General features: G+C 47.9%; 1 protein-coding gene across 7 annotated transcripts in view; it reads left to right on the forward strand.

The window, feature by feature from the left end:
* The window catches only part of COL4A4 (collagen type IV alpha 4 chain), a 115,675-nt gene extending 90,735 nt beyond the window's left edge, over nt 1-24,940 (forward strand). For 5 of the 7 annotated variants that reach the window (XM_016118830.2, XM_016118829.2, XM_016118828.2 and 2 more), the window contains 11 exons: nt 1,889-1,960; nt 3,127-3,255; nt 3,348-3,461; nt 4,783-4,938; nt 6,940-7,047; nt 8,111-8,119; nt 10,645-10,770; nt 15,931-16,047; nt 17,616-17,804; nt 19,365-19,651; nt 20,063-24,940. In XM_016118830.2, coding sequence (XP_015974316.2) covers nt 1,889-1,960; nt 3,127-3,255; nt 3,348-3,461; nt 4,783-4,938; nt 6,940-7,047; nt 8,111-8,119; nt 10,645-10,770; nt 15,931-16,047; nt 17,616-17,804; nt 19,365-19,651; nt 20,063-20,326 — 1,571 coding nt within the window. In that variant the 3' untranslated portion in view covers nt 20,327-24,940. Of the gene's footprint in view, nt 1-1,888; nt 1,961-3,126; nt 3,256-3,347; nt 3,462-4,782; nt 5,182-5,690; nt 7,048-8,110; nt 8,120-10,644; nt 10,771-15,930; nt 16,048-17,615; nt 17,805-19,364; nt 19,652-20,062 lie in introns of those variants that run through there. The other 2 variants (XM_016118832.2, XR_004955766.1) reach the window with 2 other exon arrangements.
* The last annotated feature ends 1,068 nt before the right edge of the window (nt 24,941-26,008 follow it).

Raw genomic sequence — 26,008 nt, forward strand, 5'->3', positions numbered from 1 at the left:
ATAGGCAAGAGGATTGGAAAATAAACTAAGCCAGAACTTTTAAAAGTGGTTAGGAAATAAGAGCTTTAGGGAAAATGAGAGTACATTCTCATTTTTTTTCTGTTTTTGGGGGCGGCAAGGGGCGGTCGCTAGAGAATATGGCTCACTTGCACCAATCTAAAGTTTAGATTTTAAAAATAGAGTAACCATCTGTTTCAAATACTGATAATAAATAAGATGGAACCAACTTTCTGTCTTTTGATAAGAAGTCCACAGAGGACTTGCTTTAATGAATGGATATAATTAGTACTTGACTTATTTATGTACAAATGGATAGTACTTGACTTATTTATATACAAATGGATACCTCTGACTTTCCTAAATCTTACTCATCCTATAAATCTATCACAGAAAGATATGACGTGCAAATAGAAATTATAGTCCGCTTTTTATGGCTTTCTCTTCACTCATTCGATCCCTCACCTTCCGTGTTCCACACTTCCTCACTCATTCATTCACTCATTCATTCGACAAACACTTAATGAACACCTACTGTGTGTCAAGAGCTATGCCAAGTGGGCACACAGAAAGACTAATAAAACCTGATCTTGCACTCAATCGATTTACCCACAGTAAACCGGTCGCCCAAAGACATGACTGTCACACAGCACGAGACTGGCATAGGGGCCTCTAGGGAGTCCGCGTAGGTGTCATGGGGCAGGCGAGGGCCACTTTCTTTGTGTTAGTCATGTAAGCTGAGGCTGTTACTATCACAGATTCAAGGGCTGTGACCCTAAACTGATTGAATGGCTGGCTGTGCACCGAGGGGCTTGTGTCCTTGGACGAGAAACGACAGCTACTGAATGGAAGATCCATTCGTGGAAGAGGAAGTTTACCAGGCTTGAGAAGATTCTTTCCTCCAGATCTATCAGTGAGACAAGATGTGTGCAAAGCACCAGGGAGAGGGCTCAGCCCCCGGGGAGATGCTCTGTACATGTTGGTTGTCTGCCACCTTCTCTTCCTCTCTCCCGCCTTTTCTTCTCTCTACTCCCTCCCTATATAATTTATATTAAATATACTTATAATATGTAGTATATAATAAAGATTTGTAAATATCTATATATCTATAAATATATATAGTTCTATCGTCATCCAGTGTTCAGTGACAACTTCAGCAGAGTCAGGCTGGTAGATGTCTCCTTAGAGAACTATGCTGACGTCTGACAGAAGGTTCTTTAAGAAGACGAAGGCATAGGTGAGATCCTATGTCATTGGTTTCTGAGAAGAGGCACAAGAATGGTTCTCTCCGAAAGAAATGATTGCAAAGAAAGAGCTGCAGCCCAACTTGCCCTGTAAACCTCTTCTTCCTGAGTCGCACAGTACTTTAAAAAAAAATTAGGTAGGGCATGTATTTCCCAGTACACCACAGACTCCACCTGTCTTGACTGTGTTACCTGATCAGATCCTGCAGAAATTAGAATTTACAGACCACAGTGGACTGGAAAGAGGCTGACCCTGGGAGAAAGGAGGCCTAGGTTTGCTCCCGTCCAATCTCTTTCCTCGTCTAGTCTCTTTCTACACCATGTTTCAGTAATTCTAGACTGTATTTGGTTAGAGAGAGATGTTCGTGAAATGGTCATAAACCCACAACGGTACTTTGAAACTAAACAAGTGAATGTGTTAAGCAATCTTGATAGACGATGTCCATCAAGTGAATGTGTTAACGAATAACAGTTGTCACAGACTCAGCCCTGATGATGACATCTAGACAGCGAGAGCTCATGGTTCCTGCCTGAAGAATCTGTCCGTCTCCATCAGCAAACGCTCTGGGTGGTGCCTGCCAGTTCTGGCCAGTGAAGGTCAATGGCTGGTCTTTCCTTGTGGGTCACAGGCCTGTGATGTGTTTCAGGTCCCGTGGGGTTACCCGGCCTGGATGGCTTGCATGGTCTAAAGGGCCAGAAAGGAACCAAAGGTGCTTCAGGTAAGAGAAAACCCTCCGTGAGAGATGTAAGTGCAGTAAGTGGACCGCTGGCATTTCCACAGTTCACAAGATTTGGGTTGTGAAACTAAGAAACTGGCTTAGCTTAGAGACACAATATTGCAACTATTTTTAGTGCCAAATAACTTATATAAAAAGGACGTTTGAGAAAACCCAATTTAAGACAGAATGGGTGGTTAATAGTCTTTCATTAATATTGCTTGGGACTCTCTCTCTACTAAAAATGCTCTAAATAATTGCTGAGGTGGAGTAGATTTCAAAATGTTATGAAAAACAAATAGCTGGGATTTTTTTTTGGTATTGTTTTAAATGTAATAATGCCAAGTACAACCACATGGTTCTAATTAGTACTTTTAGCATGCCTCAATAGCCCGCTGCTAAAACAAATTACCTGAACAAATTGCTGCTATTTTCGATATTGCGAATGGGCAATCATCAACAACTGATGATGATTGTTCTGTTATTTTAATATAATGCACATTTGTTGCATTACTTTCTCAGGAACCTAGCTCACCATCAGACAGGGTAGCTGGAATCAGATATAAAGATTAAAGGGGCTGTGAGGAAAGGTTTGAATTGTGGAGTTGCTGAATTCGAATCTGGTGAATCTTTATACGGTTTGAATGGTGAAGACGTAATTTTGGACAGTTAGGATTTGTTGAGTGGTTCTTCCAAATAGTCTGATAAAGTGTGTATTCTCTGTCCCCTCCAGGAAACCAACAAACCGTCTTTTTTTTTTTTTTTATGTAAAACTCCACAATAGTTCTATTTACATGTCATTTTCCATCTTTGATTTTAAAACAGTTTATTCATAATTACTTATTGTTGGATCTCCATTTGTTTTCACTCTTTCTGTTGTAGAGGTTGGAAAGTAGATATTGTCACTAAGCTGTTGTTTTTTTTCAATCTGGGAAATAATTCTAAAGTAAATCAAATCCGTGGTTGACCAGTGAGACGGGTCTTAAGAAAGTAAATGGTGATTCAGGAAGTGTATGTGGCCATTTGGACACTGTTGTGGGCCCCGGTTGGTTTCTCCAGAGCCAGCTGCTTTCCTGTCACAATGTCATTTGTAACCAGTTTCTTTCTAAGCACCACGACAGGGACAAGCAAGGAGAGGATGTGGGGCTAATGCTGTTCTTCTCATTAAGGCTTGAATGAAGTGGGCCCACCTGGTCCAGTTGGAATACCTGGCCTGAAAGGGGAGACAGGTGACTCTGGGAGCCCAGGAATTTCTCCTCCAGGGCTTTGTGGAGAAAGAGGACTCCCAGGCCCCCCAGGTAAGAAACAGCATACTTTGCCCCTCTCTCTCAATAATGAATCAAAACTTTCAAATGTAACAAGGCTCACATCTGAATATGTCCCTCTTCAGGAAGACCTGGCCCACCTGGTCCTGCAGGTGCCACAGGAAGAGTTCCTAAGGGCGATATTCCTTGTCCGGGTCCACCTGGAGATCAAGGGCTTCCTGGCCCTGATGGTCCAAGAGGTATGAGAAAATCATGTCAAAGGCTGGTGACACTCTGTTGCAGATGCTGCCAGCTCTGTAGGGATGTAGGACCAGTGAATGTCAGAGTAGAAGCACCTTAGCATCCTCGTCAGCTGGGCAGATGGAAGAGGCAGGAGTGTGGGCGATGGCGGGCCGGCAGGACCATATCCAGAACCACAGCTTAGGCCCTTCCGTCTTCTGTTTCAAACCTATCAGACCACCTTTCCGTGGGTACAAACTGACTCAGAGCAAGGCTTTCCCATCACCGCTTCAGTGCCGAGCATGAGGGTTCAGAGGTGGCTGGCGGGAGGAAATCTGATTCTACATGTGGGACTCTAGCACCTGTCACAGAAACCACTGCTGCGGGCCCAGAGCGACAGGACCCAGGCCTGGCATCGAGATGGGAACAGAGTTTCTTCATTTTGTTTCCCTCATCACTTCCCAGGGACAAAGTCTAGGCAATATTTAACAAAACAGCGTTGGACCAGAGCTGGTGGGGAGCGAAGCATGGCCCATCAGTACAGTGTCTGCTAAAAGCAGATAATCATGTTCCTGCTAACCCACAGAGCTCTGCTAGAGAGACACAAACCCACTGTCGTTAAATGTTTAGCATTTTAGTAAAGGTGGGATTACAATAGTATATAATTCTATTTTACTACAAAAAATAAAAGTGCTTAAAACTGTGCTAAGTAGAAATAGAATCTGGGCTCAATTCCTAGGTGTAGACACTAGTTTTCAAACAGGATTTTACATTTGAGTGAACATTCCTTCTCATTAGCCAAATTTTCTCAAACCTGTCATCCATTTACCTGCCTATCTGTCTGTCAGTCCATCTGTCCATCTATCTGTCCGTTCATCCATCCATTCACCCATCCGTCTATCCCTCCTACTACCCACCCATTCACCCACCTATCTATCTATCTATCTATCTATCTATCTATCTATCTATCTATCTATCATCTATCTATCACCTATGTATCTACCTACCTAGCTGTCTTTTATCTATCATATTAAAGCAGTGGGATGGCAATGCAAACAAAAATCATAAATGGACACTTCCAAAAGGAACTTATGAAGGAAGGTTTTGCTTAGGTTCATTTTGTCTAATAGTTACTAACAAGATCTCACCATTTCTCAAGTTGGGCTCCATGAGACCTACTCTCTGTTTCACGTCCGATACTACTGATTTTCTTATTCTTCCAATTCTTCCCATCCCTTGCTTGCAAACCATTAAATCGCTTTCCTTAGGAAGCTATCAAGCAGCCAGCACACACATCTGCCTTTGACTGAAAGCATCTTTTTGTCTCCTCCCTGTGTCCAGGAGCACCTGGGCCTCCAGGGCCCCCTGGGAGTATTGACCTTCTGCAAGGGGAACCAGGTGACTATGGTCTGCCAGGGCCTCCAGGGCCCCCGGGCCCACCAGGCCCTCCAGGACAAAAAGGCTTCCCAGGATGTGATGGGAAAGATGGCCAGAAAGGTATGAATGGAAGTCATTTCTCAAGTAGTACGTGCCCTAAGGGTCTGGGGTACCATGAGCTAATTCGTATTATGGAAGCAGTGACTATATTTCCCCATAGCTTGACTTTCCAAAGAATCTTAAAGTTTGGGTGACAGTTGGACAAGTAAGAAGAGACACAAGTTCCTCTTCAGCCTCTAATAACACGTTTGATAATCTTCCTGATCAGAACCGAGCAATAGAAACACGATGCAAGCTGCATGGGTAATTATGAGATTTTTTAAAAAGTGAAATTAGCTTACAGACTTTATTTCATTTAACATAATATGTTCGAATGGTCTTTTAAACATATAATCAGTATCAATTATCAATGAGACGATCAGGGCTGGTTGTACAAACCTAGTTCTTCTCCTAAGTAAGCTGCTCCTCCGTCCGCCTTCGGAGTCCATGTGTATGTTACACTTCCGGCACGGCCCTGTTTTGACTGGCTGGTTTCAGGTGCTCGGCCGCATGTGGTTAGTGACTTCTGAATTGGATGGTTCAGTTTTAGACAGTTGATTGTGCTCTTTTAGATTCACAAAAGAGTCTCTATTACTGGAGTTGCCCATTATTTAAGGCTAAAATCTTTATTATTATTAGTTTTTGACCTAACTGCTAACATTAGGTTTTGGTCACCGGGATTTCCGAGAATTATTAGATTCACAGAATGTTTTTGTCGAAAAGGGACCAATCACGGTTATCCATTTTAACTTGCTTATGTGAAAAATAAAAAGGCTGGATACCAGAGGAGCAAATGTTGAAGCCTGCAGAAGCCCAGTAACTAGTACCCTGCCTGACTTCTGAACCAAAGACGAGATAAGGCAAAAGACCTGGGCAGAGGTGAGATCGAAATCTCCGTGAGGCTGCCAGACTCTAGCACAAATGGCATCTCTGGAATTGTGCAGTGCGCAACCTGTACAACAGTACACAACCACCTTCTCCACCCTTAAGAGCAATAAAACAAATTTTGGAGAATGTGGCTTATGGCCGCAGGTATGTGGCCTTCCAATCGTGGAACCCCAGAATTGGACAGACACGCTCTATCACTTAGTCACCAAGAGGAAAGAGGGGGCCTGGCTGTAAACCTTTTTTCTCTCCCAGATAAGCACCTCCCTAGTTGCTACTCTAGAGAATGAACCCCCAGCTGGAAATAAATTCCAGGACTGAGCAAACAGCATTAGTATAAAAATGGCGACCTCCAAAAAGACGTATGGAGAGTTAGAAATACTGGTAGAACAACTAATTAAGCTTAACTTTCATTCTAGGGAGCCTCGCTGAGAGAAGGATGAGGGGTTTTCCTCAGTTTACCTTTTCAGATTCACAGAGTGGGAAATATTTTGTCGATTCCACAGACGTGTGTTAAGTACCTGCAGGTATACAGTCCCTGCCCTTGTTAAGAGTAGCGTTTCATGAGGAAGACAGACATTCGCACTGAGAGCTCCATCTCTGTCGACTGAGAGACGCGCCCTGAGTGAACCACATGCTTCAGGGAGAGCTTATCAGAAAGCAGCTGGGTTTGGGCTGGGCTCCCGAGGAAGGCTTCCCCGAGGAAGTGAGGCAGGGTGGGGAATGAGAGAAGGGACAGCACGTGCCAGGCACCGGGTGCCCGTGTGGCGAAACCCAGCAGACGGCAGGCGCTCAGGCCTGGGAGGCGCGTTGTCTCCAGACGGAGGCGTCTCTCCTCATTTTTCCTTCAGTCCTGGTCCTTGGACTGTCTCCACAGTTCAGAATTACAAGGGTTTTCATTCTGATTTAGTTTTGTCTCGGTCATGGAACCATTTCTCCTAGTCCTCTCGATTGTCACGTTTCTTCCAAACAAAGGCAGCTCTTCTCAGCTTTACAGAAAAAAGTGAGAGACTGCCCTTGACCCGGAGGCCAAGTTCGCCCCGCATTTTGTTCGAGTGACCCCTGAACTCAGTCCGTGGAACTGCCGTTGCCCTTATATCAGTCCATTCTAGTGCCCTCGTTTTTATGTGTCCCTAGGACCAGTGGGACTCCCGGGGCCACAGGGGCCACATGGACTTCCTGGGTCACCTGGAGAGAAGGGTTTACCTGGCCCTCCAGGCAGTCAAGGGCCCTCTGGTCCTCCAGGTAAGCTTCTAATGCCTAACCATCTCCACCCAGCAGCCCACACACGGCAGTTTGTTTAAACATTTACTCACAGTCATCTTTCGGACAGTAATTATTCTGAACTTACCAGCAAACTCTTATGAGTTCAGCCCTCTCTGATATGAAGATTGTATTTACTTTAGCCTGCACTACAAAGTCTCATGTTTGTTAAACTAATATTCATTATCAGAACGAGTAAATTTATAAATTAGGAGTTGATTTTATATATGCTGTTTCTAAGATAATTAAGTCTGCGTTCCTTTACACAAGAGGCAAAGAGTGATTTGATTATTGTTATGTGAGGACTGTATATTCAGCTCCTATCCCTGAATTCCCAATGATTTTCCTAGATGTTTTATTTACCGTTTTCTATAAAGTATATTAATTCCTATGAAGTTGAAAGGCTGTTTAAAGCAACATGTTTTCATTTCAGTGTCAAAATAAGCCAAGGAAGAGTTGAAAGAGCAGATAGACATGTATATTTGAGATCAGCAAAAGTAATATCTTTCAAGATCCTAAATCAATATTATGGTAATGTAGTGTCAATTCAAAGTATTTTACAGTCTCCTAAATTATCACTCTAGTCCCAAAGAATAAATAATCTGCATTGTTTTGTGGTGGGTCATAGTCCAACTTGACAAAGAGCCTATGCTTTGATCCATATCATATTTCCTTTCTTTGCATAATCTATAAAACCTGGCAAATTAAAACGGGATTTCCAGAAGTCTTTAAATGGACAGAATTCCTATATGCATGAAATTAAGGCATATCCGTCATAAGAAATCAACGGAATTTTATATTGTGCAAGAGAGTTTCGTTTCAGGTTTTTCTAGATATGAAAACTTCATTTCTAAATCAAAGCTGTTCTTGTCAGCAACACTCTGTGAACTTTTTATGTAAACAAGACGCTGTCATGCTGTTTATCATCGATGCTGTCCTCAAATTATTATTTATGTTCTCAAACTATTTCACTTTTGTCCTCATTCACAATCTAAAATCTCTTCCCGCCGTATGACAATCACCGTGTGGCCTTGGATCTCCCCAGGTTCCAGAGGTAAGCATTGCTATGAAATTAATAATTTCCTCTAAACCTGGTCTCCAGTCATTTCTGTCCTTGCCTTTTTCACTGTTCTAGTGAGTTAAACTTTGTAACATTTTTATACATGGGGTGCTATAACTATATTAGCTTGAATGCCTTTGCTTCCTTGTCGCAGATATAGTAACCCCATATTAGTGTCTCATGAGCCTCATTACAGGCTGTCAAGGCACAGACACTCGGCTTATATGATTTCAGTTCGGGCACAGAGTAAGGGTGCTTTCTCTATCAAATGCTACAGTACATACTAGTGTGAGTCTCTTTTCCAAATTCCACAATATGGATACATAGAACATCCCTAAAATAAGCAACACCATGAAAAGATGGGTCCTTACCACCCATTAAGGGACGATGACAAGCCTTTCCCCATCACACCCGAAGTCTGTTTTCGAGGAGCAAATTTCTTTGTATATTAAAATTCGGCTGAGTGCTTGCTTAATCCTTCACAAAGCAGGAGCAACATATTATTTCGTGTCTGCCATTTTCAAAGAGAATAAAAAGAGTTGCTCAAAAGAAGGAACGCAGAGCCGTGAAGGCTCGCGTTGGTTTCCCCAGGTGTCTGCTATAAACTCGCATGAAGGCTGCCCTGGATGCAAACGCCCTGTATTATTTTTAGGACCCTAAGAAGAGATGCCTCAGCCCCTTTCTTTCAGCTTCTGATTTATTAAAAGTAAAGAAAAAGTTAAATCATAGTTCTAAAAAACATGTATAGTATTGTTTTAAATATTTATACTTGAAATTACAGTTGGGTATTTAATGAGTTTTTACCTCAGTTCTTTTAGTGTCTCTCTGTTACTGTGTTTATAAACTCATTTGAAGATAACATCAAAACCCTACATCTGAAGTACCAGCCAAAGCGCCCCATTCCCCCAACTCACCCCAGCTCCCTTACTGGCTCCTCCCACCACGGAATCATCACCGTAATTCATCAGATCATTCAGGGAAAATAGGAAATAGTCACATGCATCTCTCCCAAGTCACCCAGACTAGAAAAACCAGGTCTTACATTAAACTGTACGTACTGTAAAAATATACCCACCTCTGCATCGCTTGTGGCTTCATACGATGTTTTACCAGAGACTAACTTCCAAACTCCTTTTAGTTCTGCATAGGTGCATTTCCTACTGTGTAGACTATTAACTTTATAGTTACGGCTGCCTGTTTCAGGATTTTCTTGCTGCTTTATCATTGATGTCCTTAAAATTATTTTGCACGTTCGTATGGATTTTAAGAAAACCGTAACTAATAAATGGTGTGTCTTAAAATACGTGGCGTTTCTTAGCATTCATCACACAGATGTTAGGAGCCGTTAAGGCAGTAAGCCGTTAACATTGGCAGTTAAGAACACAGGTCTGGAGCCAGAAAACCCTGGATTCTAATCTAGACTCTGCCATGTGTTAGCTTAGATATGTCGCTTATTCACCTGACCCTGAGTTTTCTTTCCTGTGATAGCAGCACAAATAGACAGGCTGCTTGGGAGCATTTAACCGTAAAGCACTGAACACAGGACCTGATCACCTATCACACTCAACACGTGTGAGCTGTTATTATTGCCTCGTACTATTATTTCTTTTTCCTTGTCGTGCATTCACAGGGTGACTGAATGAGCTTTGGTGGCGGGGGGGGGCGGGGGGGGGTGAGTCTTAAAGATATGAATGTAACCAAGAAGGAAAAAGAAATCCAAACCTTTAGAGCAAAGTGAGGTCCCAGACTGGCAGCATTAGCCTCACTGGGAACACAGTAGGTATACAAAAGCCAGACCTGCTGGCTCAGTGCTGTGGACTCTAACTACCTGGCCAGGTGATCCTGACTCACCACAGTCAGAACGACAGCTTTACACCGGTGCTTCTCAGCACTGACATTGGAACCATCTGGAAAAAATTATTGACACCTGGGTCCCACCCCAGAAATCCCCATTTAATAACTCCCCACGAGCCCCAGCACCTGCCCTGGGTCATTCCAATGGGCACTCGAGGTTAAAAGCCAGGCTTAGCGGCCCCGGCAATCCTGAGGCTCTGTGTCTTTGAGTAACAGACCCTATGGATCCCACTTCCTCACGCGGCAATGTGATGAATTAGAGTGACATTAAGTTGGGGGTTAGGAACCTACCAGTTACTTCTCTCTGGATGCCACCCATGCTGGCTTCCCAGTACACAGCGGCCCCCCAAGATGGAAAATCCTGCGAAGATCACCAAGTTATTGCCGACTCGACCACCCCGCAATGTTTCACACTCCTCTTGCTTCCTTTGAGATCCCATTTGCTTGCTCACTCATTCATTCGGTCATGCGTTCAACAAAATGCTTCCAGGAAGCTTTTCGCGCACCCCGAAGTGAACAAAGCCCCCTTCATGGGGCTTTGGCAGGAGGTGGTTCGGCACTTCGGTCCTGTGTAAGCGTAGTGTCGGAAGCCTCACTTGAGAACGCGAAAGGAGCCTGTTCCTAAGCGGTTGCATCCATCACAAAAACGCTAATTCCAATTTCAGGTGAACAGGGGCCACCTGCAGATTTGGAGGCCTGCCCCCGAATCCCGGGACTTCCTGGAGTGCCAGGCCCACGAGGACCCGAAGGAGAATTGGGGCTCCCTGGAATGAGAGGCCCCCCGGGACCAGGTATGAGCCGCACACCGATCTTTTATTATCTGTGCATTATGTTGGTAAAATGAAAATTTCAGCGTTCTACTACGTAGGTTTCTGGTTTTGGGGTTTTTTTTGTTGTTTTTGTTGTTTTTGTTTTGCCTAAACAACTAGTGAGGATGAAGTAATGAGGATTTCTTTTCCCTTATACATTTTTTCTACATTTATCCAAAGGTTTAATCTGCACTAACTGGATGTATGTCCCTTCCATTTTTAGGTTGAAATCCTACATACATCTTTTATACTTGGGCAGCTTTTGGACATGAAGTTTTGAAATCCCTTAGTACAACAGAGTCGATGCTCTATTAACAGTCATTAATAGCTGTTGACTTGATTTTGAATAAAAAACAATTGAATTGGGGCTCATGGAGCAGAAACACCCTACCAGAAGGGAGGAGGGGTGTCGCCTGGGGGAGGCAGAGGGAGGGCAAAAGGGGAGGGTCCCTCTAAATTCGAGCAATGACTACGCTGTTCATATAATTGATCGGAGCATTGCTCGATCGTCAGGGTAGGCATCTTTATTTAAGCATCTAAATCAAACTATTTCTTTAAAAGTGTCCTCCAAACGGTTTATCTTCTCTTCTCAGATCGGCAATTTACAAAGAGATTAGGGAGTCGAGGGGCTGGTCACCTAGAGGTCACTGATCTCTTCAGACCAATTGGCAGTGCTCACGATTCTAGAAGACCTGCGTGCAAACTATCCTAAGAGGCGCGAGACCATTCCCACTCCCTTTTCCTCCCACCACCCAGCTGCGATTTTAGCTGCTTTTGATTTAGGGCCAACAACATTGGAAGCAGAACTGAAATTTGCACTATTTTCCTCGTGTTTCACCAAACCCATGTGGCGAAGGGCCCCGGGGACGTCCCGTCCGCTGGAGTCTGAGACGCTTCCCACTGTGTCCAGAGCAGCAGTCCGGAGCCTCCTGCACGTTAGGGTCGTTGTCACGTGGGGGTCGTTGTCTGTGTGCGCAGCTCTGCACCTGGTCGGTGCGTGCCGTTCAGCGGTGCCCACCGGAGCGACTTCCTGTTCGGCACCAAACCCCAGGGCTGAGGCGGTCACTTAGCTCCTCTTTGGCAGGCAGTATAACTCGTCGCTCAGCCCGATTTTCAAACCAGGCTGCCTCGTGGTATATATATATTTGCAACCTTGAGGGCTTGGGTCCCCCCACTTTTAAAAACATAACTTCTGCAAGCAGATGTGGTGTGTAACGAAGTTCTGCGAATCCATTTTAGTCACTACTTCCAGGTCCCTTCTACTCTTTATAAAGTATGGACCTGTCATGGGCAATAGAAATATGAATAAGATGTGTTCCTTGCGCCCCCCGAGTCTCTCGACCTCGTGACAGAAACAACTGGCAGAACACAAGTAACTCTAAACAACGGGAGACTGTAATTTGTGTGTTAACGGCGTTTCAGGCCTTAGGAGGATGGGACAGGGAGAGCTGGAGTCCGGTGTGGAGGATGGCAGGTTGGCCAAGACCCCAGCGAGAGCTGGTAGTCGAACAGAGCCTAACGGGAAGATGGGGCCAAGGGCAGCAGAATTGTCCAGCGTGGAGGCGGCAGGCGCACAGAAGAGGCAGGCTGGTCTAACGACCTGGTAACTTTAAGAGTCAGCTATATCCTTGCTACTCAAAGTGTGGTCACACCCCAGACCTACAGAATTAGAACCTGCATTTCGACAAGAGCCCCGGAATATTGTATATACATTCACGTTTGAGAAACCCTAACTCTGTTATAGGAATGCTGTCCTTTAAAGAGTCAGCTTGGCACCTTTGCTAATGACTCAGGTCTTGCTATCTGTCCGAGGAGGGGCTTTAAAAAGTGCTGATGCCTGGGCCCCGTTCCAGACCAATAGAATGCAGAGGCAAGCAGACCCCGAGCATCAGTGTTTTGAAAAAGCTCCCCAGATGACTGTCGCAGGCAGCCAGGGTTGAGACCCACAGCTTCACCCCAACATCAGCTGGGACCAGATGGGTGCTTGCGTTTACCTGTGTCGGCGGCGGCGGCTTTGGAAAATAACCAAAGAAAGTAACTGAGAAGAAAAAAAACCATACGGGCAAATTCTTTACACTCTAACTTAACAGCAAATCTTGTATATGCCCGAGATAACTCTTTATAGATAGTGAGCTTGTGAAAGAGGGCCGACAGGCTCTGTGGCCCCAGGTGCGATCACCTGTCATCTCTAATTCCTCCTGATGAGCTCACCCAGCTGCAGGTGGCCACAGAAGGGCCTTCTCTGACTTCCTGTGCCCTCCTCTTATTGATGGCGCTGAGCTTGCCTGCTGGCGGTGGGCATGCCCCGAGGCCACAGTCATGCCACAGAATGTGATTATGTTTTTAAAAAGAGTGCACAGTCCTTCCTAGGAGGCGTCAGCCACACTCCGCCATGCCTCCCCGCATGGCTCAGCTTCCCCGCATGGCTGCTCCATGGCTCAGTTTCCCTGAAGCGTTTGGCCCTCTGTGCACCGCCCCACCCCCACCCCCAAGCCAGTCCTTCCGTCTGGGTCCCGCCTCCCTGGCTCTTGTTATAAAAGACTCCTCTTCGCTGGCACGATATTCGTTGGACCCCTCTCCCTGTCTGACTCTGCTGGCCGCCCTGGATGCGTGGGCCATGTTATCCAGTTACTAACAAGTGACAAGTCTATTCTGAGGGTCTGCAGTGTCCCAGCCCCAACTGACCCGAGTCACCTGCAGGTGTGAGGGGCTGTCTGCACCTCCCCCGGGGTGAGCTGCGAAGGCTCAGCTGCCACTACCAGGAAGTGCCACCACCACTTAAAGTGACATTGTTGGTTTCCTCCTGTTTTTCCTTCAAAACCCTTTCTCAGTGCTAAGCTGATGAAACCAAGCACATGACCAATGCTGCAGCTGAGATCCACATAGGAGGCGGAAAAAACGAACTTCGGGCTCTTTCCTGCCCCAGTGAGCGTGGGTAGCGGCCATGCGCAGTGTAAGAGACCTCCACCACAAAAAGGCGCAATGCTGCCCTCCTCTCACGTCCCTTTGATGAGCACAAAGGCGGTTTCCATTTTGGTTCGAACTGTCACTGCCTCTTGGATGCGCCCACATCCTGTTGGGGTGTATCTGATTCAAGGCGGACGTGTGACCCTCTCAGGGGTTGGGGGCAATCCGTCGAACACTGGAGGACTCTTAGATGTAGTTTCATCCTTTAAAAGAAGCTCCAGGTGGAGAACAGGTCTGCTTCGTGGAAAGCTGTGGGCACAGCCCCAGAGCAGCGAAGGCCTCCCTTCCTGTCTTCAGAAAGATCACCCTCCCCACAGTTTCTCTGTCTTCCGTACAGGGAGCAAAGCCTATGTGATAACCTCTGGCGAGTGAGCTCTTCTCCCGGCTGCACAGCAGTCGGCCCCGCGCCGGGTGCCACGCAGGGTACGCCCGCTGCCCTTTCGGTGACAGACCCATTCGCTGGTCTGCCAGCACGTGGCCTCTCCAGAAGTGCCCAGTAGAATCGTCTTGTCAGGTCGGGGAGAGAGTACAGAGGCTCCGAGCTCCCCGTCGGGGCCCTGTGTCCCGTCCCAACTACCAGGCATGCTCTTCGAAGCTGGCGGGAGACAGGGCACCTTGCGGGAGCGGGAGGTTCTGCCCAGTTACCAGAAGGGAGGGCCGGGGAGGGCGGCCTCGTTTCTCAGTCACCAGGGGACGACCGCGCACGTACAGAACACAGTCCAGGCCCTGCGTGGCATTCCAGGAGCCTCTGTTTGCAATGCAGGGGTGAGAAAGTCTGACGACAGCACCCCGAAAGGCAGGAATGCCAGGAACACCCACAGTGAACACGGGTCGTCAGCATAGGGACTGGCTTGGGGTGGGGACAGGTGAGGGAGGTCTGTGAGGGACGTCGGGTGGGTGATATGGGAACACATTTTAAAAACAGCGAGCGAGGTTCCGTGGGACATGCGTTTCAGGTGAGTGGGACCTGTGTGAGAGGGAAGCCAAGTGGCAGAGCTACCTGATCGCCGGAGTGTGGCAGTCCCCTGCTCTCCACCCTCAGGTGGCTCCCCAGGCCTTTGAAGGACAAGTTTAAGGGTGAAAAAAAGAGTGAAAACTACTTAACTGAACCCTCTGACTTAATCAGGTTGACTTCAGGCTAATTTGTGGCAGAGACAGTGAGGGAGGGAGGGACAGGGAGAGAGGGGAGGGGAGGGGAGGGGAGGGGAGAGTAACTGGAGACTGGAAGCCTTGAGATGCAATTAGGGCTCATGGCAACAAACTCCCCGATGGGCAAGGACAATATCTGCTACTCTGAGCCAGAGAGAGTGTGGCTAATGAATTGATGTATTGACCAAAAGTAGGCAGACACTTAAAGGACCCCTCGAGCACCAGGGCGAGTGCTGCCACGCTCCCCAGCTTACATCTTCCCAGGGGTGCTCCTGAGCGCTGCGCCTTGTCACGACGCAGGGGCTGGTGGCTGATGGCACAGCCTCTGCACTTGGCCTGTCGGGGTCCGTTTCCTCCCCCCCTCCCCCACCCCGTGATGGGCTCCATGGTCTTTCTGAGCCTTACCGGTGTCCCCGCTGGGAGCCTGGCATATGAGAGTGCCGAGTCCTACGGCTGCTGGGAAGATCGAATTGGACAATCCCCATAAAGAGACTGGCATGGTACCTAGCACCTTATAAACACTAAATTAAAAAAAAAAAACAAAACTTTAAAATATTGCTGCTCTTGCTTCAAGTTTAATGGGATCCCCAGCTGAAGTCTATTACATTTTATTCATTTCTCCCTTTAGGCTCCTAAAAAAAAAAAAAAAAAGTGTTATTAAGGATAATATTTAATGACAAAAGCAATACATGTTCAACATGATAAAAAAAAAAGATCAAATATATAAGAATATGAAGAACATGTCAAGCCTTTCAGTACCTCCCTGGTCTGGCTTCAGATCCCGGCTCTGCCCAGTACTGGCTCATCGGCCTTCAATAGCAAGTTACTTGACCCCTCGGGGCCTCCACGACCCTAGTGCCAGGTGGAGGTCATACCATCCCCACTTCTCGTAGCCAGGAGCGTGAAGTGAGCCGGTCGCTGCCGTCCAGGTGGGAAGCCCCAGCGGCACCAGGTGTGTGTGCCGTGAAACTACCTGCCAGCGGTGTCGCTCTGTTCTCACCACTGCCACCGTGCCCTTTCATGCAGGGTGCAAAGGAGAGCCCGGGCCGGATGGCAGGAGGGGCCAGGATGGCGTGCCAGGGTCCCCTGGGCCTCCGGGACACACAGGCGACATGGGAGAAGCCGGCTGCCCTGGAGCCCCAGGTAAAGAGTTTCAGTTTCTCGTCTTTGACTCGGCAGATCTGAGAAAGGTACACAAGATCCCCGGCCTCTCTAGCAGCTTTCCCAAAGGATCCTTTTCAAAGCGCTTGCCTTAGACACCAGCTCACCAGGTGTTAGGGAGACGGGAGCAGCAAGAACAGAGCAGGAGGTAAACCCGTGTTCTAACTGGACATCGCCCTCACGAGTCGAGGCTCGCTCTCCCCATCGGTATTTCCCTACACCTCCGCCCGTGACCACGAAAGGCTCAGCCATCTCGGCTGTTCGCGTTTCCCCGGGGAGCCTGGCCTTTTCCGTGCGCCCACCTCCGACAGGCTGCGCCGAAGCCCTTGGGGATGAATCAGCCTCTACACTGGCCGGTTCACTTGGCCTCTGGTTTTCTGAGTTCACCCCATCTTATGGTCCCGCCATCGACAAAACTGTATGGCATGCAAGGCTCTTTCTTGATTAAAAAAAAAAAAAAAAAAATGTGGCCGCGGGCATTGGGTGAGGGGAGAGAGAAGACTTTTTAGAATCGAAATTTGGAATACGATGCGCCGGCAATGAGTCGGGCAGCGGGGACCCAGAGACTCCAGGACAGTCAGCTTCCAGGAGGGGCTGGGAATGAGAAGGGTGAGGAGGGCCGGGCGGGCCCGCAGCAGAACGGAGCCCACTGCCCGCAGGCCACAGCTCCGCTTCTGCCGGCCCGTAGACATGTGGGCCCAGGTCCAACAAAACACAGGAGGCCCGATTCAGCCCACCAGCTGCCACTTCGTAACTCTGGTTTACAGCGTGATGGGGAGAGACCCTCAGACTTCCAGAAACAAGTTATATAAAAAAACCAAAAAAACAAACAAAAAACCTTTTAGTATCAAAGTCAAACTTTACCTTTTGCTCTTGGCAATTAGAATTAGTCACAGGCCTTCTTCCAGAGGTGTCAGGGACAGACCCTGCCCGCATTCCGCAGACCTGATCGCTTCCCACCTGCCAACGAGAATTCTAGAACCAGGCCTTCCTTCCACCTCCCCGCCTTCTAAGAGATCTGAGGTCATACCTGTAGATCCCAAGCCACTGTCCTTCTTATGGTGGCACCGACAGTTTGCCAGGACCGTGACCCAGGTCTGGGACGCGTCAGAAACACCAACTTTGAGAATCGCCTTTTTCGGACGGGCAGGGCCCCAGCCCCGGCCGCGGAGGCTGGGACACGGCACACGGGGTGTGTCTAGTTCGTACCTTCTCAGCACTTGTCGGTTTCTAGCATATTTCACCCTTTCCCTTTTCATTATGCTCATCATCCGTCATACACTCTCGGGAGGGCAGGAAGTTCTGTCTCTTTTCTGCATTTACGCTAACGTAGCCCAACCACCTGGACGTTGCTTGGAACAAATCCTTGCCGAACGCGCTCCCTGTAAGGATCGCCGTGGTGTGAGGGGTCTTTACGGGGGTGGACCGTGAGTACTCTGCCCCCTTTGTCCGAGGGCTTAGCAGTGCAGCGGAACACACGTGCTCAGAAATGCGTGTTAAGCCGAAAGCCCTAAACTGCCTTCATTTTTTTTTCTTCTTTGTTCCTTCAGGCCCTCCTGGGCCCATCGGGGATCCTGGGCCCAAAGGGTTTGGCCCCGGATACCTCAGCGGCTTCCTCCTGGTTCTCCACAGCCAGACGGACGGAGAGCCCACGTGCCCCGCGGGCATGCCCCGGCTCTGGACCGGCTACAGTCTCTTATACCTGGAAGGACAGGAGAAAGCCCATAACCAGGATCTCGGTATGTATAGGGCATGTGGCCAGGCGCCCACATCCACTGCTGAAGGGTGGAACTTCTGCGTTGATTTTATGGATTCATGAACGTCTTAAATGATCACTCATCTTTCAGGGGGGATTTCTTTCTTTCTTTTTAAACCATGATATGAATTCTATTAAGCCCATGAGCCTGTGAGGTACCCAACAGGCTCATTCCGGCTGCCTTTATCATTATCCGGCTACTTACCTTTCAAGAATGATTCTCAGTGATTCTACGTGAAACGTAACTCTGATATAAAATGCATTTGTTTATTTGCAAATGTAATTGATTTAATCGGGACGTGGCTAGTTCCTGTGTTTATATGTAAATGGTGCGTCAGCTGCACCTCGATGATTAGGATGCAGCATTCGCCAGCACCAGCTCTCCATCCTGCCCCAATTTCGTTTTAAATTACGGAACTTTATTTTGAGTCGTCCTGGGTGCTCCTCGTCGATATTCAACAGTAGATTTGTAAGACTGATTTTAAGCCAAGAGTTTAAGTGCCGTCTTTCTTAAGATAATGATGGTTGGGTGAGGGGCACAGGAAGGATAGACCAACAGGGACGGTTGATGGTGAGGTGAGTTTCGTCACTGCCCTCACGGGGTCGTGATCCCCACTGTCAGTGAGGATGGCTGAAGGGCACAGGCCTGGGGTGGCAGCTGCGTGCATGTCTCCCCGGGTTCAGCCACGGCCTCTCCCAGGCGAGAGCGCTGGGGGCAATGAAGTAACTTTGGGTATCCTGACTCTGTTTACCTCTCTCCACCTCTCCCTTCTGCTGGCCTGGTCTCTTTCCGGCCTGGTCTCTGCCCTGCCAGTCTGGCTTCTCCGCCCCGGCCCAGCCGGAGGACGTTGCAAAGCTCTGCAGAGCTCTTGGGATAAAAATCCAAACTCCTTAATGAGATTGACAAAGCTCACATCCTCTGGTCTGACTGACATCTGGACACCCTTGAGACACACAGGTCCCCCCCCCTGACCCCCCCACTGAGTTTCTCTGCGTTCTTGGTGCTCCGTGCGGCCTTATTGTCTCTGGCCCTCTTTCCTGCTGTCTCTCCTTTGAATAGTCTCCACTGTCGCCAAAGCTGGCCAAGTTTTGTTCATATTTCAGGTCCCAGCTTCGCATTGCTTCCTCCGGTTAGCCCTCCCTTAGGTCCCGGGGCCCCGCACTTCTCACGCACACGGGGCTTGTCGTGCTGTGTTTTCACGGCCCGTTCGCTCCTGCGGCTTCCCCGCCAGGCCCGGCCATGAGCTGAGAGAAGACAGACAGGTGTGCTCACGGCTCCGCCTCCTGCGCCTGGCTGATCGGTGGCTCATGAGTGATGACTGGGTGAGGGAACGAGGGCTGGTCACAGGACCAGGGAGGTGGCAGAGATGGTCAGGCGCATCCTCTGCTCCCAGCACCGTGGAGGAGACTTCGGCAGGGGCCTCCCTACTCCAGAGCGTGTGTCTGCAGAGTGCGCGTCCGCAGGCGACACACGCGGGAAGCTCTCTGGGCCCGTCGCGACAGGCTGCTCACTCGCCACGTCCGTCTCTTTTCCCTTCCCAAGGTCTGGCGGGGTCTTGCCTCCCCGTGTTTAGCACTCTGCCCTTCGCCTACTGCAACATCCACCAAGTGTGCCACTACGCCCGGAGGAACGACAGGTCCTACTGGCTGGCCAGCGCCGCGCCCCTGCCCATGATGCCGCTGGCGGAGGAGGACATCCGGCCGTACATCAGCCGCTGCGCCGTGTGCGAGGCCCCCGCCCAGGCGGTGGCCGTGCACAGCCAGGACCAGTCCATACCCCCGTGTCCACGCGCCTGGAGGAGCCTCTGGATCGGCTACTCCTTCCTGATGGTGAGCCCCCTGCACCCCGCCACTGTCACCCACCTCTCTACCCCTTCCCTCTGGACTGGACAGTAATTCCGTGGCCTCCGCGCAGATAGACAGTGGTAGGACATGAGGTCGTGAAGGTCGCCGCAAACTGCAGCCCGTTGGGATGCAGGGCCTTCCCTCTTCCTCATGGTCGGTTAGGTTTTTTGTTACTCCGGTTGAATTTAGAAGACGGACTCTCTTGAGCCGTCGGCGAGAGTGGTTTAAGCGTGTGTTTCCACCCAGCTTGGCTCTCGCTTCTCCCCGTAGTTTGTTCTTCGTGGAATAACCTTGGGGAAGTGACCAGGCCGGGCCCAGACTTTGGTGTTGTCGCCAATCGGGTCTGGGGTTGCCTGTGCAGGTCTGAGCCTGAACTCTCTCTCGTTGTCCTGGTAGCACACAGGAGCTGGGGACCAAGGAGGAGGGCAGGCCCTCACGTCACCTGGCAGCTGCCTGGAGGACTTCCGAGCAGCCCCGTTCCTCGAGTGCCAAGGTCGGCAAGGAACTTGCCATTTCTTTGCCAATGAGTATAGCTTCTGGCTGACAGCAGTGAAGCCACACTCGCAGTTTTCTGTGGCGCCGTCACCAGACACCTTAAAAGACAGCCAGGCTCAGCGCCAGAAAATCAGCAGGTGCCAGGTCTGTGTGAAGATGAGCTAGAGAACCCACAACTTGCCGACGCGTCGCCAAGAGAAGCTTCCTGGGGGGCGTCCTCGGCTGTGCTACAAGATTTAATGGTGCTCGTTCCGGATCCCGGTTACACCTGTTCCTTCTGTATCAATGTGGTTCTTCCCGCAGTACTGGGATCCTTTCCTCCGCTTTGGACAGGTTGAGCAAATGCTACTCGTATGGATTCCTTTGGACCCACCGATCTAGACGAAACCCATATATTCTTATTTTACTGAGGATGATGGGAGAGCTGGCTTTATTTAAAAATAGGCTAATTCGCAGGAAGGCAAGTAGATGAATAAGGCCAGATTACAAATTGCATTACTGAAAACTCCATTCATTGGTCAATAGCACCTCAGACAATTGAAGTCAATTACTCGGTAATGCAGGGGGCTTCTGGATGGATTTTACAGGAAAAACTAAATAGGACTAGAAATGAGAGTAGAAAGTAGAGATTTCCAGCATTTCGAAATGATTTCCTCTGTAATCTATTTTTCCATGCACTTTAAATAATTGTAAAACCATGACCCAAGGAGATTTTTAAAAAAGAAAAGAAATCCACACAGCCAGAGTTAACAGTTCATTTCGAAACAGAATGAATCATCGTGTCAGAAAGGATCACAGTGTCGCGTATTCCTGGGACATGACATTAGCATAAACACATCACACATGAACGTGAAGCGTTATGTTCTCTCCTGCATTTTTCGGAGAATAGAAATGCCCACTTCGGCAAACCCTTTTGAAAAGTAGCAATTATGGAAAAAATACATTGAATCAGGGATGAAGAGCCTAAAAGCTATTAATGAATATTAAGGCAGTGATTCACAAAAATTGACTCCCCATCGCGGTGAACTTCCAAACAGACTGCTTTTCCCCAGTCGGGGTCCAGCCCGTCTTCGGTGTGTGCGTGCTAATGGGGCCGAAGCCACCCGGGGCTTCCTCTGGCGGGCGCGCGGCTCTTACAAAGCATCTCCCTCCCCTCCCCAGCAGGGCCCACGGCGCTGCCTAGCAACACACCGTGGACTCTCTTGCCACACACACAACAGCATCTCATACAGGGAAGTGGCAGGGCTATCATTATGCACTTGGGAGAAAATTAAGGGCTGACTTAATTAAACTTAGGTAAGAAGATTCACTTAAGTCATGGTCATCCCACCAGGAGGACATGGTACTATCTTTAAACGAAACAAAGACAACCCACAATTTGAGTTATATGTCCCTCTCACTGGTTTTTATAGGAGCATCCTGTTTTTCCAACTGAAAAAAAAATCTTTATATTTTATATCAATATTATCTCAAGACAGCAGTTTGACATTTGGCATTAATATTTTCTAGAAAAGTTTAGATGCTATACCCGTTTATTCAGTAGTTTTCTTAATAGCAAAGGTATGTTTCCTATTTTGCTAGAAATTCGGTTGTCTAATCCTAAAAATCAAAAGGCTTATTGGAAAAGATTTTTAGGAAACTTTCCTTCCTCATTTTAAAAAAGTGTCATTTTAGAGAAAACCAAAAAAAATTCTCATGAGTGATACTCATTTTAGTGCTTAGTCTCAATGCACTTAAAAATAATTGAGAGAAGAAAAACTCAATTAAAACTTTGTTTATAAGAAGTATTTTCCTTCCTAAACATTAATTAGGGATGTGCCCTTATATGCAGAACACATTTCAAAAGAGTCTTGTTATGGGCTGGTCCTGGATGGCAATATATTTTAAGACTACTTTCTGGTAAAAACAAAAATGTACATTTTACAATGAAATATTTTCTTGATGTACCTAGTTCATCTGACCAATGTTTTTAACCATGCTATGGCATATCGCATATTATTGAGCACCTGAAATTTAAGCCAATTTCAACCTTATTTATAATTATACTTTTCTGCTCCCAAAAGCTTTATCATATATTACCAAAACTCAAGCCTTTTAAAAATTCATCTCGTTCATTCATCAACTTGGTCTGAGAACATTTTCTGGGAAGAGGTAGGGTGAGAAATGCAACATAAGAAACATATCTCGCTTGCTAAAAAGTATTTTAAATGCTTTAGCTTTGGTATTAGAATAGTACCTTAATAAGCTTGCCAAATAAATTTTAAAAAACAGGCTGAATTAAGTGGGCACTGTGTTCCCCAGTGAGCCTGGTGTATGAGACCATTCAAAATACTGGTACCACAAGAACCGTCTCGAAATGCAGCAATGGTTTTGAAAATGTGCTTTAAATGATCTAAAGGGCAACACAATGGAAAAAATAACTTCTTGGATAGAAGACCGTGTTATTTTAGGCCATTATTTTCTTCCCCTGGCCACATATTAATGTACTTGGAAATAGTCTTTGTCTGTGAAAGACGAACAGAGCTTTAAAATGGTTCTCCCAGTCCATCACGGGCAGTGATTCTTGTCGAAAGCTCCTTCCCAAGACCCTGTCTCTCACTTTGTTGGCTGGAACCCGTCTGATTCCCGTCCTGCCCAGCAGGAAATGCTCTGGGTGGTGAGTTGGAGGCCAGGAAGTTCCCTTCGGGGTTCTCAGTCTCAGTGCGCAGAGCCCCGTCCATCGAGGCACCCTAGCGTCTGCGCTATGCGTGGTGGTGTCCCGTGCCTTCTCCTCTCATATTCCTCAACCTGAACGTCGCTCAGCACTTCCTGTGGACTGCTCCCTGCCTCTCCAGCCCATGTCTGCTTGTCGTAGACATCTCCCAACTGACGCTCCACTTTCAAATCCCAGTTGTCATTTCTCTAAGATGCAAACTTGATGCGGTGGTTCTTCGGCTTAAAAATCCTTTAATAAGTCCACCGCCTATGATGTCCAAATGACTTCCCACGGGGCCAAAAGGCCTGCAGGACCTGCCCCGCTTACGCCTCTATGCTCATGGCAGAGGTGCGTTCCTACTCTGTGATGGCCCCCCCCTCAGGTAAGTTTACCTGTCAGATAACCACTTATCTGTAAAGACTGAATCAGTTGGAACCCAAGAGGCGTGGATGTGAATTTCCCCAGAAATTCGCTCCCTTCTGCTGCTCCCCGTACATTTAATGGGCCTGCCCACGCTTTCATGTTCTCCACGGCTTCTGTCACATCTCGTCACACTTCCTCTGTCCTCGTGCTAAAATGTGAGCCCCTTGAGGGCGGGGCCATACTTTATTCATCCTCGTATGCCCAGTGCCTACACAGAGCTGAGTATAAGATTGACACTCGATTCTTTTTCAATGACAACTCAGTAAGCATCGTTAGGCATTAGATGTTCAGCTCGGCATATAGGGTTCTTACCGACAAAATAACAATATAAACCCTTTCTTATTTCGAAACACTTGATTGTGACAGCGTATCTAGACACCCACAATTCCCTCTCACAATTATTGACAGAAAGCCAGTTGATAGACTCGGCCTGGATGGAGACTGTCTGAAGCTGTTCTTAGAGGAACGGGGGTTGGGAACCCAAGAGGCTAGAGTGATTTAGGGGGAGCCCAGAGGCCTGTATCGCCGGGTTGATTGAAAACTATCACTTTGCCCTTTTCCGTAAACTAAAATTTCGGAAAAGATAAAATGAGGGAGACTGGGCTGAGAGAAGACAGTTCATTGAGCTGTGACATGACGGGCCTCAGGCTGTAACCCGTATCCTCTCGTGCTGTGTCTACCTGCACCACAGCCTCCGCCAAGTCTGTACACAGGGTATCGGTGCCCGATGGAATGGTGCTCTCACGCTGGATTTTTGATTTTGAGCCTTTTATAGATTATAGTAAAGCAAAGCATTCTGGGTTTGCCAGGAAATTACGTCAGATTTGTGGTACTATCGGCTCGCCAAACTAAACAAAAGCGTGACTTTTATTTGGTATGGACACAAGAATAGTGGGGAACATGGGCGTTAGCGTTGGTTGAATCCAGGTTCGAATCCAGTTTTGCCACTTTCTAGCTGTTTCCCTGGGTTAGCTACCCCAATTCCCTTCTTCTCATTTTCTGCATTTAAGAAATGGGGCATAATACCTACTCTCACATTGAAAAGTGAGTTAGATTCATGCCTCACGCATAACAGTCATCAGATACTTATTTGGTCACATTTTCTATTTAAAACAAACCATTTAATATGAAAAATATATATTTTTTACATAGCAGAATTATATTATGATTCTCACAGGCATATAAATTACTAATTAGAATTATTTATACGTGGCCAATTCTTAATGTCTGGGAATGCTATTTTATTTCAATCCTCAAATTGCTAGAAAATGGAAAAAAAATCACGATTTCCTGCAGGGACCTTATCAGGAAGTTCTGCAGGGAACAAAACAATTGACATTAAAAATCAGTACTCTGCAATTGTCACTGTTATTATCTGCCAGAGATGCTGCATAATGCATTTTAAACCACTGAGGCTGGCTGCCACATCCATGTGAAATGCTTGAATTTTATGGTGCTTAAATATTTAATGATTCATAGAAAAAAATGTGAAACGGGTCCAATAAATTGCATCCCTTGCTCTAACTTATGGTTGTAAAGTTAAAGACTGTCAACATGTAACATTTGCAAGATGCCTGGTCTGCTATTGACACTTAAGTTTTTGTTGTATTATGATTTATAATGTCATTTATTATATATAAAATTCTGTGATGGCCTCCAAAGACTACCGCGTCTTATCTGGTGCATTATTTTCTTTCAAGCCCAAGCACGATTTACTTTTTTACCTACCTCGTAGCTGGCTTCGTGGGGGAATCAGAAGTCACACGGCAGAAGAGTGCGCTGCGGAGGGGAAGAGCGGGGACGGACTGTAGAAAGTGCCCCCCTTTGCCCAGAAAGGATGGGGGTGAGAGGCCGCAGAAGCAGGGTCCCGCACACGGGGGTGGGGTGAGGATGGGCACGACACCAGGCCTCAGGGCGGGGGGGTCTGCGCCAAGCCCTGTGTCCCATTAGTTGAAGGAGAACGAGACCACCTGCTTCGCAGGATGAAAAGAGACGCACCTGCAGAGAGAGGCAGCGTGAGGCACTGTCCCCGACGACCGCGGGGACCGGGAGGCGGGGCTGGGCAGCGATGATCTCCTGTCGTCGTGGCGCCCACGCTGCCAAGCGCGGGGCAGGCGCGGGGCGGACGCGCAGTGGCTGTTCCATGGAGGTGCCCTTTTCAAGACGGGGGGAGCTTCGATGGCGTTTGGCCCGACCTCTCCCCCGACGGACGTGGCGGCATTTACCGTTTCTGGAGCGCCGTGTTAACAGGAACTTGTCACGGGAGCTGTATTCGCCCTGCTGTACGTGTGCCTCTCGGCCTCTCGGCTACCCTGATTTGCAGATAAGGAGACGGAGCTTAAGGGAGAATAAAGAACTTGCTTAAGGCCACACGGGCAGCACCCAGTAGAACTCACACCCTAGTCTACCACTCGAAGATGATGTTTTCACCTCCCAGGAGCTTCCCCACCTGTGGAGTGGTTAGAAGACAGAAGGTCCCACATAGATGTCACTCTGGGCCCCTGAACTGCTGCTATCACTGCAAAGCCCCATGTCGCGGGGCCTCAGGCAGCCATTCAGCTTGGCCAGGAGGTGGCCTTAAGCCGTTCTCGAAGGGATGGGGTCAGGGAAGCCCTGAGGCCACGGTGATTTGGGGGAGCCCAGAAGGCCTGAATTGCAGGGTCAGTTGAAGACCAGCCAGGCCTCTGGAGCCCCTCGATGTCCAAGGTCAGCCATTCAGGAGAGCTGCT

The sequence above is a fragment of the Rousettus aegyptiacus genome, unplaced genomic scaffold (genome assembly GCF_014176215.1).
Source record: "Rousettus aegyptiacus isolate mRouAeg1 unplaced genomic scaffold, mRouAeg1.p scaffold_m13_p_2, whole genome shotgun sequence".
Lineage (NCBI taxonomy): Eukaryota > Metazoa > Chordata > Mammalia > Chiroptera > Pteropodidae > Rousettus > Rousettus aegyptiacus.